Raw genomic sequence first — 17,767 nt, 5'->3', positions numbered from 1 at the left:
TCAGATATTGGTTATAGTGAGATTATGATGTATTATTCATTTTTTTAGAGTTCAATTAATTAGGAATGGCTAAAGTTCTTTCTTCGTCGAAAAAGGCAGACAAATTAATACTGTATGAAAGCAGAATTAATTAACAATTCCATGCTATGGTTTCAAGAAGTCAGCAAGTGTGAAGTTGCCTACCACTTACATGACAGTGGTGGCTGTAGCAGAGGCTCGGGGTGGAAATAACAATCTGAACCCACTCTTTACTCATCTATACCATAAATATATATTTCAGCAAAGTGTTTAATGTTATGCTGTATAAAAGCAGCAATATATATTCTTTATTTTCCCATTGCATGAATCTAACATCGTCCAAGAAGAGTCGTTGTACTTATAGCTGTAAAATGTAACTAATATTTTTTCCAGTACATTTCTTAATTGCTCACTCTGATTTCCACCTGTGAGTCTCCTGTTAAAGACTCAGTTGAACATATCGTCTGGAGTTAACTGGAAAAGATAGTAGAATTAACCTGACCAAGGAAGTGTTCATGGTACGAGAATAAGCAACTGTCTCCATTGACACATTCAATTAAATAAATATCATATACTGTTGGCTCATGTTATATAAAACGGAAGAAAAAGAAAACGCGACAATGAGAGGGTTAAATGAATCATTGTCCTCTGTTAGTATAAAACAGTAAAGAACAATGGCAATAGGCATATTTGGCACCAAATCGGCCTTCACTAAAATGAAGAACCATACTGTGCTTTGCTAGAGTAAAGCACATTTGTGAAAAAAATCCTGAAGGAGCTAAACAGAAACATCTACCTTGTGAAAATATATTTACGTGTGTGGCTACTCAGAGAGATGCCTGGAACCACTGTCAAACTCACATCTTCATTTCTGCAACATTCGCGGCCTTTCCTCTAACTTTCTCTCCGTTGAACATCACCTCTCCACCTCTAAACCTCACCTTCTCTTCCTGTCTCAGACTCAGCTGTCTGAGGCAACTAACAGCAAACCCTTTTCAGTTTCCTCCTACTTCTCTATACTCATTTCAAAGCCAAAGGTGGCTGTTGTATATGTGTACACAACGATTTATCTTACTCTCGTGTTCCTAAACTTGTTTCTTCTCAATTCTCTACTCTCTAGCTTCGGCTTTCTTGTTATTCTCTGGCTAAATATATCTGTGCTGCTTACTTAGCTACTGACTATGAAAAATTCTTTGACTGTCTTACTTCACCGATGGAACACATTCTCTCCATTTCTCCTTTCTCTGAAATCTCCATTCTAGGATATTTCAATGTTCACCACCACCTTTGCCTCTCATCTCCTTTCACTGATCTACCTGGTGAACAAACCTACATCTTTTCTATCCGTAATGATCTATAGCAGCTTGTATAGCACCCTACCCGTATCCCTGACCGCCTTGGAGAGATTTCTAACATACTTGACCTCTTTCTTACAACTAATCCTTCTGCTTACACTGTTAATCTGTTCGTTGGGTTCCTCCGATCACAACCTAATTACCTTGACCTGTCCTATTGTTCCTGTACGGCCTGTGGACCCACCAAAGAAACGTCGACTGTCGCACTTTGGAGCTGCAGATTGGGAGACTCAGGGAGTACTGCATCTGGGTGTGCATTGCACATTACGGAGGTTATTCTCTCGGGCATGGAAGCATACATTCCCATCTCATATCATTTGACTAATGCAAGAAAGACTTGGTTTAATCACGTTTGTTCTAATGCCATCCGCAGCAAGGAAAGGGCCTACAAAAGGTACCAAAACCAACCCACCCCTGAATCATATCTCGCTTATGTTTCTGCACTGAATTGTGCTAAGTCTGTTCTCTCCACGAAAAATAATTCATCCGTACTAAATGCTCTTAACTCTCCAGCTCGAATTCTTCCCGCTCCTTCTGGCACCTTGCCAAAAACCTTTCTAACAACTTTATCTCATCATCCTTCCCTCCTCTTTTCTATTCTGATGGCTCTATAGCTATTTCTTCTACTGATAAAGCAGATCTCTTCGCTCAGACTTTCTCCTCCAATTCCACCTTAGATGATTCAGGTGCTGTTCCTCCATCACTTCCACCCTCTGACTTCCTCATGGCTGACATTAAAATTTCTTCAGCTGATGCATTTTCTTATATCGCTGGCCTTAATACTAACAAGCCATATGGGCCTGACGGAGTCCCTCCTGTTGTCTTGAAGAACTGTGCCTCTGTTCTTACACCCTGCCTAGGTAAACTCTTTTGCCTCTGTCTGTCAACTTATACCTTTCCTTCCTGCTGGAAGTTTGCTCTCATTCAGCCAATCCCAAAGAAGGGTGACCATTCCCAACCCTCTAACTATCGTCCAAGTACTTTAACATCCTGTGTCTCAAGAATTTTTGAGTAAATTCTTAACAAAAAATTTTTAAAGCATGTTTCCCATCACAACCTTCTTTCTGATCGTCAGTATGGGTTCCGTCAGGGATGCTCCATTGGCGATCTTCTCACCTACCATTCAGACTCCTGGTCATCCTCCTACCGGGACTTTGGCAAAAGCTTTACTATCGCACTTGACATCTCAAAGGCTTTCGATTGAGTCTACCATAAATATTTAATTTCCAAACTGCCCTCTTACGGTTTCTATCCTTCTATCTGTGCCTTCATCTATAGCTTCCTTTCTGGTCATTCTATAGCCACTGTTGTAGATGGCCATCGTTCTTCTAGATCTATCAACAGTGGTGCTCCTCAAGGCTCTGTCCTATCACCGACTCTCTTCCTTTTATTCATCAATGACCATCTAAGCTGTACATGTAACCCTGCCCACTCATACGCTGATGATTCCACCCTTCACTTTTCTATTCGGTTCCCGCAATGTCCATCTCAGCACTTACTTCAACAAATAAGGGATGAGGCTATGGCAAACCTAATGTCTGACTTGGCTCGTATCTCTGACTGGGGTAAAAGTAGTCTTGTTGTTTTTAATGCTTCAAAGACTCAGTTTTTACACCTATCAACCCGACACAATCTTCCACAGGAGTACCTACTAATGTTTAATAATATCCAGCTCAATCCTGCATCATCCTTGAGCATGCTTGGGATTTCATTCACTCGGGACTTATCTTGGAAAGATCATATTGCAACTCTTGGAAAATCTGCTTCCAAGAAATTAGGTGTGCTAAGCCGACTCTGTACCTTCTTTACCGCTGCACAGTGTTTGACTTTATACACGGTTTTTTTTTATACTTTATACACGGGTTTCATTCGCCCCTGTTTAGAGAACAACTTACATCTGTGAGGAGGCTCCCCACATACAGCTCTTCTCATTTTGTCTCATCAACTCTCCTTCTCTTACTGGCTCCCTTCAACCTCTGTCTCTTCGCCACACTGTTGCATCTTTATCTCTTTTCTGTCGCTGTTTCAATGGTCGCTGCCCCTCTAAACTCTCTGCTTGTATCCCTCCACCTTTACGACGGGCGAGTAGCACCCTTCTAGCAACAAACTTTCATTCCTTTTCTGTCCAAATCTCTAATGCAAGAGTTAACCGTTACTCTCAATCCTTCATTTATGCAACAAGTCAACTCTGGAACTGCCCCCCTTTGTCTCTATTTCCTACTTCCTATGATCTCCAGTCTTTCAAACGATATGTGTCCAGGCATCTCGCAATGAACGGATCTTGAATTTGGCTCTCTTTGGTATTGTTTTTGTTTTTTTCTTTGAAGGAACCGTTTGTGGGCCCCTGGCCTTTGGTTCCTTCTTTCTTGCATATGAAAAAAAAACTGAAAGACGGCCCGGGGCTGCTAACTGAGAATGTCCCAAGACTAAATTTAATATAATGATGAACAACAACCACAATAAGAACAACAACAAGGACAATAATAATAATAATAATAATAATAACATAAGGAACCGTTTTCTGCTGCCTGTTATTACTAATACTGGATGCGCCCGTTCCTGACCAGTTGCATGTTTACCTTGACAAGTGTGAAGCAGACAGTCAGCGTACAAGCCAAGACACCGATCCACACTTGGCCACTCAAAGGGTAGTAGAAGCTCAGCCAACTGGGTGTTATGACTGGCGTGGCCATGGCGAATTTAGCAGCAGTTTGATCATAGGGAAACGTCAAATCCCATCTGGAAACATTGTTAGAAATAAAGAGGCTACGTCTGTAGATGTTATAGCCATTTATTCCATCTAACCAGAGGAAGGAATTTGTTATCGAATAATAATAATAATAATAATAATAATAATAATAAATTAATAATAAAACTAATAATAATTATAATAATATCAATAATAACAATAATAATAATAATTAAGAATGAAAGAAAAGCATTCCGAATCCGAATGCTAATTGCCTGCCAGAATATGCTGTTGATTAAGTCCATGATTTTGGCCATATCTTCATATGCTGAAGGTTTCATTTTGATAGCTCAAGTCGTTTACGAAATATAATTGTGCCACAGGCGGTCTATAAATGATTCTTGATTTTTGGCAGCCATGTTTCTGATCTAAACCAAGACCCCGAGTGCCCATTATCGAACTCGGTCAAGATTTTGGCCACATCTTGATACCCTGAAGGATTCATGTTGATAGCTCAAGCCGTTCATGAGATATAATGGTGCTAAAGACGGGCAATAAAAAGTAGTTGAACTTTGGCAGCCATTTTGGTGACCTTGACCTTGACCCCGATTGCCCACTTTCGTACTCGGCCAAGATTTGGGCCATAGCTTGAGGCCCTGAAAGTTTCATGTTGATAGCTCAAGTCGTTCATAAGATAAAATGGGAACACACACACACACACACACACACACACACTGAGAGAGGGAAAAATATTATTTCTCTCCCTCGTAAGGTGGGCGATAACCAGAGGCCCTCCCAACTGGGGAATCACACCAGCCGCGAGCCAATACATATCTAGCACGGCTTGAAGTATGACATTGACCTACTTTCACCAATTTCGAACTTGTAGATTTTCATCCCTACTACGCACCTGTAAAATTTAGTGATGATATCTTGCAAAGTTATCATGGTAACAGATACACAGATCTTGACCAACTTTCACCAATTTCTAACTCATAGAAGATTTCGATCCCTGCTGCAGTACATACATGTTAAGTTCTGTGGTGATAACCTGAGCGGTTGCAAAGTTATTGTCTTAACAGACACACAGACCTCCTACTTTCACAAGTTTCAAACTCGTAAGAGATTTTCATCTCTCCTACACACCTGTAAAATGTTGTGACGATATCTTGATCGATTGTGAATTTATCATGGAAACAGACACATAGAGCTTGGCCTACTTTCACTAATTTCGAACTCGTGATCGATTTTTTATCTACTACAGACCTGTAAAATTTTGTAATGATATCTCGAGCGGTTGCGAAGTTATCTTGCCAACAGAAACACGGACAGACGGACAGAAAGACGGACAGAAAGACGGACAGATTGAAAACAATACCAGCCTCGCTATTATTATTATTATTATTATTATTACTATTATTATTATTATTATTACAGCTGAAACTGAAGTCCCATCTGGAAACAGTACCGTAAAATTAAAGATTTTTTATATTTCCCACTTGATCATCTTCCCATAGCTCCATGCATAGACAACCCTCCAGATCATTTCCTATACCATCGAACATTGTTAGACTACAAGAAGCTACGGTACAATATTTACAACTCCATCATCATCTTCCCATCCATTACATCCTTCCTATTTCTGTTTATGTTGGGAAACGAAAATCTATCTGTCTATCTATTGTCTGACGCCATAATCCCATAAGGGGTGGCCATTTGACTTTGAGTTATTTGTTTTACGGGGAGGGGCACTAACCCTCCACCTACCCAATTGCTGACACGTAGGGAGCACGTATGGTTTGGTTATATGATAACCATCCAGCGCTGTAAATGGTTTCTTGGCTTACGGGAAACCATTTGGCTTGTCACTCAATGTAAAGCCACCTGTAAAGGAAAGAAAAGCAATAAAAAGTGACAGGAAAGATGGGAGAAATAGGAAGAGAGGAGGGCAGGCACAGAAAAAGAATGATAAAGACTAAGGAAGAAGTAGGCAGCACTACATGAAGTGAGTGGATGATGGTCGTCACCACCTACCACTAATAAAACCGAGAATAAGGCACAGGTAATATATTTTTCTCATAGATGAATATATAGTCCTTCTTGGACGCACTGGCGGAACACGTTGGTACTGACATTTTTTTCATCGGCTGAAATAAGATTCTTTTTAAAAGATGAGTTATCAGAGCCAGTTTCTAACCCCTTCATTATGGGATGGACTTTCTTAGGCTTACTAATGTTGCTTAGTAACATAAGTGAACCAAGAAAAAGTGTCATTATTGTCAACAAGCAAGAGAAGGTAATATGTACAGAATTCAGTTCCACATTTGTAGACAGTCAGTAGAAGAATGCTCCTGAATTTTGTTCACTGACAGGTTCATTTTCAACTTACCCCACTTTTACAAGTAAAACAAAATTCAAAAACTATTTTCCTCATCACTTAGGTTATCTATAATTAATAAGATATTAGGCAGTTTCAGATTAGATAGGCTATCTCTATCTTTTGACAATGTGTAGGTTTTCTTTGCTGCAAAAAACTATCCACAGTTAAACCGGATTATCAATAAAAAACAGTGAATACTGCAGTGCAAAGGTTACCCTTAGCTTTGAATCTCACCTCTCCAGTTCTTGAGGAATAACACCATATATCACTGTTGCCATGAATGATTTACGAATCTGCACCTGATCTGTCACCTGCAAGTAAATATAACAATGAAAGAAAGAAATGAAATCCCCAGTTGATATATATATATATATATATATATATATATATATATATATATATATATATATATATATATATATATATATATATATATATATATTATTTCGTGTGTCATTCTTACCATAAACTCTTTCAGAGAAATGTTTCGAACTAAAGTTATGATGTAGCATTCCTTAAAGCTTACCAGCAAGATGCCCTTCCTAATTTGAATGAAACTGATCGTTTTAGTGCTTAATAAAGTACGAGCCCAAGGCTCCAAGTATAATACTGTATTGTTCTTCCGAGGAAAACCTAAAAACATCGTCATGTTTATTTCGAGATGTCTGGATTGAACACATTGGTTAAAGTTTAGTGATCATAGGCAGTGTGAAATACAGAATGATGACAGATCCTAATTTGATCGTTTATATACATGAGGACTGAGACTACCAGGTAACTTTTGCAAGCAAGAGCTGGAAAGGAAAGGGGACTATGGTTCCCTGCTTGGCGGATGCTATATGGCTTCCGTTATTGGGGAGGGACAGAGGCATTCACTTCAGGAAAGTAATGTCAGTAAAATATGGCAGGATATGCAACGCTTCAGTGAAATGCGAGAAGCGCTATGCCACAAAGAAGCAGAGGGGTGGCGGGGAATCATGCCTTCACCTCCACTGTGTTTTAAATACGAGAGAGAGAGAGAGAGAGAGAGAGAGAGAGAGAGAGAGAGAGAGAGAGAGAGAAGTCTTTCCAGAGTAAAAACAATCCCCTGGACCAAGTCATCAAACTGTCCAGAGATAATGGACGAGCTAAGGCATTTTTTTTTTCTAGTTTTTTCCAGTTAGGGAATAAATATTCAGAATGAAACATAAATTACTGCTTTCGGTACCAAACTTTTTGAAAAGAAATCTAATAATATCCTCTAAATAATAAAGAATATAATAACATCCTATAAATAATTAGTTATATATCAAACAGGGATAGAGTCGAAAGAAGCCCATTGGTGCATACCAAACAAGAAAAAAACGACGTCACTCACACGACATCGCTCACAAACAGTGGTGCACTATGGTTGAACTTATCTAAGTACATACTGGGGGTTCATAAAATATACCAAATCTGATATCCCTGGGGTTTATCATGTAGTTTTAGGTGGCACTGACGATACCGATGCCAGCGACAGCTAGCAGTTTGTACTGTATGTTTCATTGATCGACATCGATCATCCCTGAGGGCAGCGGAGATGTGAAAGTGCTGTTTCAGTAAGTTTACTTTCATTCATTCATTCATGCGAAGTTTTCCTACACACATAGTGCAGGCCGGGCCATACATTAGCCCGGTCAGTGGGGTATGGGCTGGTTAAATAATAGTAAGTGGGGAGGACAGGACCTGGGGATTGCCCAGCACACACGTCCTGTCTCCTGGCTGGCTTTGTGGTGTTTTCAGCAAGGATGATATTGTAGAACACTGATATGCTAGAGCTAAATCGAGTTTGATTAACACCTTAAAAGGGATGACATCTTATTTGAAATTAGGTTTCAGGCAGTAGCAGCCAAAATGAGATCAAATCCAAACCCTTGCAGTGAATACTTTTGGAATAATAATTGTGAAAAACAATGCAGTATCTTTAGAGGTCACATTTTAAACAATCGCTAACATAAAAAAGTAAGTGGGCTACTAAATACAGTATTCCTAAACGATGCTGATATTATATTCGTATGTAATATTCAAATTACTTTAAAAAAAACAACAGATAGTAACAGCAAAAGTTTGAATGTAGACAGGTATATAATTCTCACCTCGATCCAGCTGCGTGATGGAAGGACTCGGTAAGTAAAATTCAGGGCTTGGCCAACCGTAACCAGCTGATTGTAGTCAGTGCCTGAGTACCTGGTGGTGTTGCCTTCGATTGCCTCTTGCCAGTAGGGTTCTATTGGAAGCGCCGTCACGTTTATCGTTGCGCCATAGAAACTGCCAAAAATAATGTAATATTGTGAACGTATGGAAGCTGCAGTGCAACATTAGGTGGAAGTGACTTTTTATTCAGCCTATGATAATCCTGTAGGAATAAAGGCTATTGCATATTATTCGAAGCAAGTATAGGTACCAGGTACTCCGTGACAAATTTTTATCATACTGGATTACTAATATTAATTTCATTTAAGTAATTGTGTTTTGGCTCGGTGTTCTCTTTGATTACATTGTAACATGTATACCACAAGCTACAAGTTACACCTGTTTTACACTAATCTGCACTAGATTTTCAGCCTTTCACAAATAGATACCTCAGATGCAGAAAAATACAAAGCCGTGGCTCTACTTCATTTCCATAACACTTTCTCATGACTAGCACCATATTCTAGTGTTAATCTCTTCTTAAACCCGTTCAAGATGATGAGATGACAGTTTTAAGCCAGGTTAGAATGAAATGGGTATAGCCCAGTCTATGCTCGTGAGTAATTTGGATATGTTACTTATGTTTTTTTTTTTTTTTTCCATTTTGTAATGCCCAGTAATTTCAACACATTACATAAGATACTTCAGTTCTGAAATGGCCAGTAATCTGTACACATTACTTGGTGTATTTCTCCGGGAAAAGGGTGGGAGGTGTGAGATAGCGTAGACCTGATGTGGGGGTCCAGGAAGCCACTTGCACCACCCGGGCACCGTCAGGACTGTACGGCAAGTGAATCAACATGCTGTACCTGCACAATACGTTTATAGTTTTGAATGAATTATCTTTATTCCCTAGACACTACAAGGGTGTATTTTATTATTTCCTGTAGCTAAAGAAGGGACAGTTTCATGTAGTCTTTGGAAGAACTCTTGTATCTAATCGAGGCTATAATTTAACCCATTTGTTTAGGAAAATATAACTAACACTTCAATCTGAAAATTGTCTCCCTAGTGAAATTTTCTGGCCGTAGCAGGAATGAATGAAAACAAAAATGTATGAAGTTAATTCCACTTACATTCTGTTCATCACATAGGGCCGCTTTTCTAAGTCTTGAATGGTTTCTAGTAATAAATCTTGTCCAGTTAATTGGTTACTACAGTTGACTCATCAGCCATTGGTTCTGTATAGCCTACTCTCCACTGTTTTTATCTCGCCGAAACAAAGTCGTACTCAGGGCTTCTCACGGGATAAAGACCAGTTACTCTGCCCTGTTCACTTTAACTTGACCTAATCTTATCACCTCTCCATCTTGAATGCTAAGCTGTAACTAGATATCAGCACTATGATATGTTCATGGTCGTGAAGTGTCATAGAAAGGAAGTATAATCACAAAATTGTTGTTCTGCCACTTAGCTGTGTGGAATAAGATGCAAAAGGAAAAAAATCTGGGATTAATTATAATGAAGAAAATGAAATGATCATGTAGACTGCACAAGTAATAATATCATCTTGCTTTGTTCTCGCTTCAGTCCAACAAAGCTTTGAACTACCAACAGCAGGCTTTTATTCAGTGCGGAACTCTGGCTGCCATTTCCTTTTACTTGTTGGGAAATTTAGAGGGTCGGCAGATACTATTGCTCAAAAGTGTATGTGTATATTTGCCACCTAATTATTGCAGCGTCTTCCATTTATTCATTTTCTGGGGGGGAGGGAGGAAGGGGGATTCCCACAACCGCTAGATAATTTTACTCAACACTGGAGAGTTTTTAAATACAGGGGTGAAAAATAGCCTCCATCAAATCTTTCACAACGAAATCTCCATCCAAAACTCAACTTAAATTCTTGGGTTTTACTCTTGATTAAATTTCATGAGACATTACGGTTCTGAAGGTGCTAAGATCTCATCTATGATTACGTATTCGTCGTTGTTAAAGCTATTTAAATGACACACAAGCGCATAAGAGGGTGTCCCATGCAAAATTAGTAAAGAAAGAGAATGAACCTACTTTCGTAAGGCACCGAGGATCCGACACAAATGACAGTACACTTAAATTACAAAGGGAAATACGGACTCCTAGATAATAACAGAGATATACGCATGTCTGTGGCCGTGGTGTACGTGGTGCACGTGCCCATTGCCCTAGTTCCCATCAGCCAAGTGTAGGGACAATCAGTATTACTGTGTGAAAGGAGGGGAACGGGTTTCAGCACGCGGAGGCTGCTTCTGATGATCCTCAGACAGGTATTTGGGCACATTTTCCGGGGACAGGCAATTCGTGCATCATGGATTTTTCACGGCATTTTTTTTTCATTGTCCGTGAAGGAATACCTGCGCACAGGATCATTATCACTAGAAACTCTCCCTACATTGGCTTGACTGCCCTTCCTGTAACAAGGGCAAATATGACGGAATGGTATTCTTTTGAAGTCGGTGAATTATACATGTTGTCACAGAGTTTTTATAGAGTATGCGATATTAAAGAATAATATGCAATAATACTTGAGAACAGGACAGAGAATCGACTTGTGAAAATCAAGCAATGATTACTTTATGCCGGCTTACTTCACCGATTCTCTAAGGACGAGAATTTATAAACTTTCTCAACAGTACACAGCAGAGACTAATTGCTCACACGTGCTGTTTGTTGGTACTGTTGGCCTCTGGAGAAAGTGACTCCACACCTGACACTCAATAACTAATGCTATTAATGATAAACAGGTTCTTGCGGGTGCAATTAACTCCTGGTTGCACAACGGATTTTAAGCTTAATACAAAGGGACTGGCCTAAGTACCAGTTAGGAATAATGCAAAGCGTTTATGCAAACTGGGAGCTATAAGTGAAATAAACTTAATGGAGAAATAAAACACGAGTTTACATTACATTAAGCTCAAGAAAAATAAAATTAATTTATTGATTACAATGAAACAAATTTACGTTACACGTTTCATTATGAATTTTAAAAAAAGGAGAACACACTCACTCGCTCACTCAAGAGTTAAACTCTTAAGCCTAGGAAAATATGAAAGAAAAATACTGGTCAGAGAGTGGGCTAAGCAGGAACTGGGCGTCGTTGCTGAGGAAGGATGCTGCCTCACTGAACCTCTCACCAAATCACGCTAGGTGGTAATTCAGGAACTCGCTGGACAACGGTGGCGGCGGGATGAACTGGTCGTCGTTGCTGAGGAAGGACGCTGCCACACACGCTGCTCGACACTGAGCCCAATCGAACCTACTTCCACAATGCTCAAATCCTGCCTGAATTCAAACAAGCGAGGCGAGGACTGAGGCCAGCTGCCAACTGTTAATGGCTAGAAGTGAGCAAAACACACCCATAACAAATCACTCTGTGGAGGTGCTAATGTCATGCACAAACACGATCACTTATGAAACAGTGAAAAATTGATCCGAAAACACTCCCGATTGGGTGAATATGTGGCGGTTGACTGAGTGATACATACTGGGATTCCACTAGAATTCGTGGTTTCCCACCAAGTTCAATGTCACGAGTTTATTTAAATATATGGTCGCAGCAACCCGTGACATAACGCCCCATCAAAATGAATTTTTTTTCTTGGGGGGAAAAAAAATTTCAATTCACATACTTATAAATCCTAACTCAGTCACACAAGATTCACACTGTGGTGTGTGTGTGGTATCCTGCTAAAGGAGAAAGTCACAGTTGCCAGTGAGCGAAAAACCTCGTATTTACGTTAATAGAAGCAAGCTTGAGGAAAAAACTCCGTGACGACGGTGAAAAATCCTGTACTTAGGTCAAACTGAGCAAAAAGTTCACTACATTTACATTAACAACTAATTGTTATGTAGCGTGATGTATGTAATACTTGGTGTAAGTGTAACAGTTATGATGTAACCGTACCTACGTGTAAAATTACATAATGCAAATCAGCAGTAAATGATGACAACAAGGCAGAAGAGAAGAGGCGGCAGCATGCATCAGGGACGATCAGCTGTTCTGCACTGCAATGCTGCACCCGCCAGCTGCACCTACAAAAGGAATCAAGGTGGAGGATCAAAAGTGTCATTTCTCTCTCTGCCTAACAATGAGTACTTATGTTATAATTAACCAGGAAAAGTAGTCTTTGGATTTACAAATCTCTTAGAATCCTTGTAGTTTACTGGTTAACGCTTATTAACTAGGAAACGTGCCAGTTCTTCAATTCACAAATTTCTTAGAACAAGCAGTTTACTAGTTAACCTAACATTATTAACCAGGAAACGTGCCAGTTTTTGAATTCACAAATTTTTTAGAACAAGCAGGTTACTGGTTAACCTAACACTACACTTACGATTAACCCGCCCCATCCCGACGTTTTCTGGGCAGTGGTACGCCCCAGTCCCGACATTTTGGGACCTTTTTTTTTTTTTTTGGCTCAAACATCTGCTTTTGGTGAGAAACATCGAAAATTCATAGAGAAATCACTCACCTGAGGTTTAAAATACTCGATCTAGGTACGAGTACCTCCTTACCTGGCTGGGTTTTCTAACAGGCTGGCACCAAAGAAAACGAGTTCTATGGGAGGGTAACTATTTTATCCACTCATAAACAGTATTTATTTATTTACTTGGTACGAATTTATATGTAGTACAAAAGTATATTGGTTTTCAAACAGTAATATAGACATTATAAGCATTGTTTCACTCTTTAACTCATCACCATTCATGACCTTTTTTTCCCACATTACCTGATCATCATTTCTGACTGTTTCTTCCTCTAATGCTATGTAAACTTTGTCCTCCACATTGTCATCGACTGGGGAATCACTCTGGCCTTGAATGTCTTTATTGGCCAGGTCGCTGGTAACAGGTGAATTGCCGAAACAATGGCGTGTAGGGGGGGGGAGAGGTTATGCGGTGTAAGGCATTGTCCCTATTTGGCATCTTGTAGAGGAATAGAGGAAGGTGTCCTGTGTATACGTGTCAAAAATCACTCGCAAAATCACTCGTGAAAATTGAAAATTGTGCAAATTAGGGCCCTTGCAATGTTGCCGCATTAATTCACGTCTCCGGGATATGAGTGCACATCATGTGAGGACGTGAATTCACGTCTCCGGGACGCGGTGGGTTAATGACAGGAAGCTGAGAATCCCTACGTTATCTCGGGCAGGTCACATTTTAACACCCACCGTGGGTGTGAACACTCATGTGGATAATGTGCATTCTCCGGGAATCCTCAGAGAGGCCCACAGCTCGAGACATTCCACAAGGTAATTCATACACTGCCTCGGACTGTCTCTGCGGGGTTCTCAAACTTCCCCCTTAACTTATGGTATACATGTATATACAGGCCCTGGACATACTGTGTCCGGTGGGGCCAATGGGTGAGACGTCAGGTCTGCACCCACTTTACCACTGCCCTGTCTCTCAACTGCTTCAGAGATTATAGGTGTGGGTTCAAACGGCACAGGAAGGAGATGTCCCTGATTAGTGGTACTTTGACACACACTGCAGGAACGCACAAAACTATCTATCTCTCGTCCCATCCCTGGCCAGAAAAAGTCAGCTTAGATACGGCCCTGGGTCTTCCTTTTGCCCATGTGACCTCCTGAGGCTGAACAATGACCCCATTCTAACACTGCTAGGCTGTACTTAGCGGGAACGACAGACTGCAGTCGAATCTCGCCCTGGGGTGTTCGTGACTCATGGTACAGCCATCCTTGTTTGCGAAGGAACTTGGCTTGACCTCCCCGTGAATACTTCATCACTCTACCCTTTTGCTTCTTCCACATGGCAGCAGGTGTCGGGTCAGAGTGTTGTTCTTGAACAACAACTTGGCTACACATCAGATCTTGCGGCGATTCAATGGTCACTGGGGTGACACAGTTTGGAGCCTCAGCCATGGCTCGGGTTACTGCAGCCAAAGTCTGAGTAGCGTCATCTTCAGTGCAACTATACTTGGCACCGGGAATATTGCCTATGATAAGGTCAAATAAAGGTTCTGGCATGACAACTGCGACTGTCGTACAAGTGTAAAATGGAGATGCCTCCTGGATACATGCCTCAGGGAACAGTCTCAATGATCCATCAATAAGGTTAGCTTGGATCTGTCGACCTGTGTACTCCTCAGGCCGAACTAGACTCTGCCTGACAGAGCAACCTGAGGAACCATTGTCTCTCAGAACCTTCACAGGAATGCCTCCCACAAACCCTGGCTGAACAAGGAAATCACTGTCACCTGTGGGAAGGCCTGTGGAGGAAGCAGCAAGCCACTGATGAGGCTGCTGAATAAATGATGCGGCAAACATGGTGCCCTGAGAATTAGATGCTTGAGGGGTTATACTCACTGTCTGTGGAGATGGAGCATTGGCCTCCTGTGGAGTGTTCACTGTCACTTAGGGACTAGTGAACTGTGGGGAAGTACCCGTACTGCTAGGGATGACACCACCGTGCTGCTGCTGAGGAATGAAGGCTGCGTTCGCCTCCTGCCTCCGATACACTGGGGCTGGTGCCGAAAAGGTTTGTCCCATCGGTCGGTTGCGTGGCTGATACTGCTGCTGATTAGGGTACTTGTTGTACCTCTTCCACTCAGGCTTCTGAGTGTTTTACCCGTGGTCCTTCCTCTGCGGTTTTGGACCTTGGCCATTATTCTGAAAACGGCCTTATTGCTGGGGTTCAACCTGAGACGGTTTCCCAGATTTATCAGCTTTCCTGTTCCAGGTATGCTGCTTGCGAGTTTGATACCCGTATGCAGTGAAGAATGCATCAGCTTTCTTCACCATTTGGCTGGCATCTCTTACCTGGCAGATCTTAAGCTGAGCCATAAGTTCAGTAGGCCACAACTTTTCTAGCTGCGTGCGCAGTATAAGATCAATTATCCCCTCACGCATGGAAGGAGTTTCATCTTTCTCCATCCAATCATCTAAGTAAGCAGTAAGGAGGTCAAGAAACTGAACGGCAGTCTCTTTTTCCTGTAAACACGCTCTCATGAACTGACTCTTGGCATCTTCAACTGTGAGACCATATGCTTTGACGAGTGCTGCCTTCATCATCTCATACATGAGATTGTCTCCACGAATTCTGTGGAGAATATCGAGGGCAGGGCCCTCAAACAGGCTAAGAAACTGAAGCTGCTTAGCTGCATCATCCAGTGGCTACAGTTGAGCCATGTCTTCAAAACGAGCTATGTATGGCTCAATTCACTCGCCTTCCTTGTATGGAGGAAGCTTGATGTGTGGGGTCACCAAAATATGTGCAGGGATAGTGCTTGAGGAGCTTGGGCCAGCTGCACCAGATGTGTCTGAAGCCAAGGAACCTCACTTGAGCTTCAACATTTCAAATTCATGTTTTTCGCATGCTTCTCACTCGGCACGTTCGTGTTCTCGTTCTCTCTCTCGTTCCTCATGCTTTTCTCGCTCATGTTCTAACTCGAGTTCGCGTTGTTTACGCTTGTGTTCGCGCTCTTTTTCGCGTTCCTCACGCTGAATTTGCCGCTCTTCACGAGCATCATTCTCACGTTGCTGCTCATAATTAAACCGAGAGAGGACATGGTCCTTTATTTTCTCGGGGTCTGTAAGCCTCATATCTTTAGCTTCCTGTACATAAATGCTGGTAGACATGATGCTAAGTCAATCTAAGTGAACTAGAGACTCAGTACTGACTGCAATTTTGCAGAGAAAGATGCCAATAATCGAGAATAAAGAATATAGGCACAGGTTAGTGGTGACCAGTTTTATCAAATTAAACTGGTAAGGAAAGAAAATTAAGCAATTGACTGTGAAAACTATTACGTAAATTAATAGAACTGAATCAATAATCACCAGTAAAGATAGTGCCTATAGACTTTAATAATAAATACCTAAGTATTGAGTGAGTAGAGTATTATGCACTTGTGAATAGCTTTTAGAGCTAGGAGTTAATATCCTGGCTAGGTCGCCAAAATGTCATGGGGTTTTATATAGAGTATGCGATATTGAATAATATTCAATAATGCTTGGGAACAGGACATAAAGAAATGACTTGTGAAACTCAAGCAATGATTACTTTATGCCGGCTTACTTCGCCGATTCTGCTAAGGACGAAAATTTATGAAAACTTTCTCAACAGTACATAGCAGCAGAGACTAATTGCTCACACATGCTGTTTATTGAGTACTGTTGGCCTCTGGAGAAAGTGACTCCACCCCTGACAATCAATAACTAATGCTATTAATGATAAACAGGTTTCTTGCTGAATTTGCAGTTAACTCCTGGTTGCACAATGGATTTTAAGCCTTAATACAAAGGGACTGGCCTAAGTACTCAAGTTATGAATAATGAAAGCGTTTATGGCAAAGCTGGGAGTTATAAGTGAAATAAGCTTAATGGAGAAATAAAAACACGAGTTTACATTACATTAAGCTCAAAAGAAAAAGAACTGTTAATTTACTGATTACAATGAAACAAATTTACGTTACAAACGTTTCATTATGAATAAAAAAAAAAAGAACACTCACTCACTCACTCAAAAGCTAGAACCTTAAGCCTAGGAAAATATGAAAGAGAAAAATACTGGTCAGAGAGTGGGCTAAGCGGGAACTGGGCGTCGTTGCTGAGGAAGGACGCTGCCTACGCTGAACCTCTCGCTTAAAATCATGCTAGAGTGGTAATTCAGGCACTCGCTGGACAACGGAGGCAGCGGGATGAACTGGGGCTTGTCGTTGCTGAGAAAGGACACTGCCACACACACGCTGCCTTCGACACTGAAGCCTAATCGAACCTACTTCCACAATGCTCAAATCCTTGACTGAATTCAAACAAGCGAGGCGAGGACTGAGGCCAGCCGGCCAACTGGTAATGGCTAGAAGTGAGCAAAACACGTCCATAACAAATCACTCAGCGGAGGTGCTAATGTCGCACACACAAGACGATCATTTATGAAACAGTGAAAAATTGTTCTGAAAACACTCCTGATTGGGTGAATACGTGGCGGTTGACTGAGTGATACATACTGGGATTCCACTAGAATACACGGTTTTCCACCAAGTTCAATGTCATGAGTTTATTTAAATATATGATCGCACTAACTCCGTGACACATGTACCAAGCTCAATGACCGGGTACTGATAAGCCCACCCTTAATAAAAAAAACCTTCCCATACAGGACTATTGGATC

At 41.1% G+C, this 17,767-nt stretch overlaps 1 protein-coding gene across 1 annotated transcript in view; it reads right to left on the bottom strand.

Annotated features, from left to right (window-relative positions):
• LOC145395794 (ionotropic receptor 93a-like) overlaps positions 1-4,731 on the bottom strand; it is a 75,654-nt gene extending 70,923 nt beyond the window's left edge. The window contains exons 1-2 of the mRNA XM_080269330.1: positions 4,655-4,731; positions 3,953-4,112 (exon numbers count right to left, since the gene is read on the bottom strand). Of these exons, the coding sequence (XP_080125456.1) occupies positions 3,953-4,112; positions 4,655-4,731 (237 nt within the window). The remainder of the gene's footprint in view (positions 1-3,952; positions 4,113-4,654) is intronic.
• Between the last annotated feature and the right edge of the window lie 13,036 nt (positions 4,732-17,767).

The sequence above is a fragment of the Coenobita brevimanus genome, chromosome 33 (assembly GCF_032717465.1).
Source record: "Coenobita brevimanus isolate Jiangsu-jjx chromosome 33, ASM3271746v2, whole genome shotgun sequence".
In the NCBI taxonomy this organism is placed as follows: Eukaryota; Metazoa; Arthropoda; class Malacostraca; order Decapoda; family Coenobitidae; genus Coenobita; species Coenobita brevimanus.
This window is presented reverse-complemented; position numbering and strand designations above follow the sequence as displayed.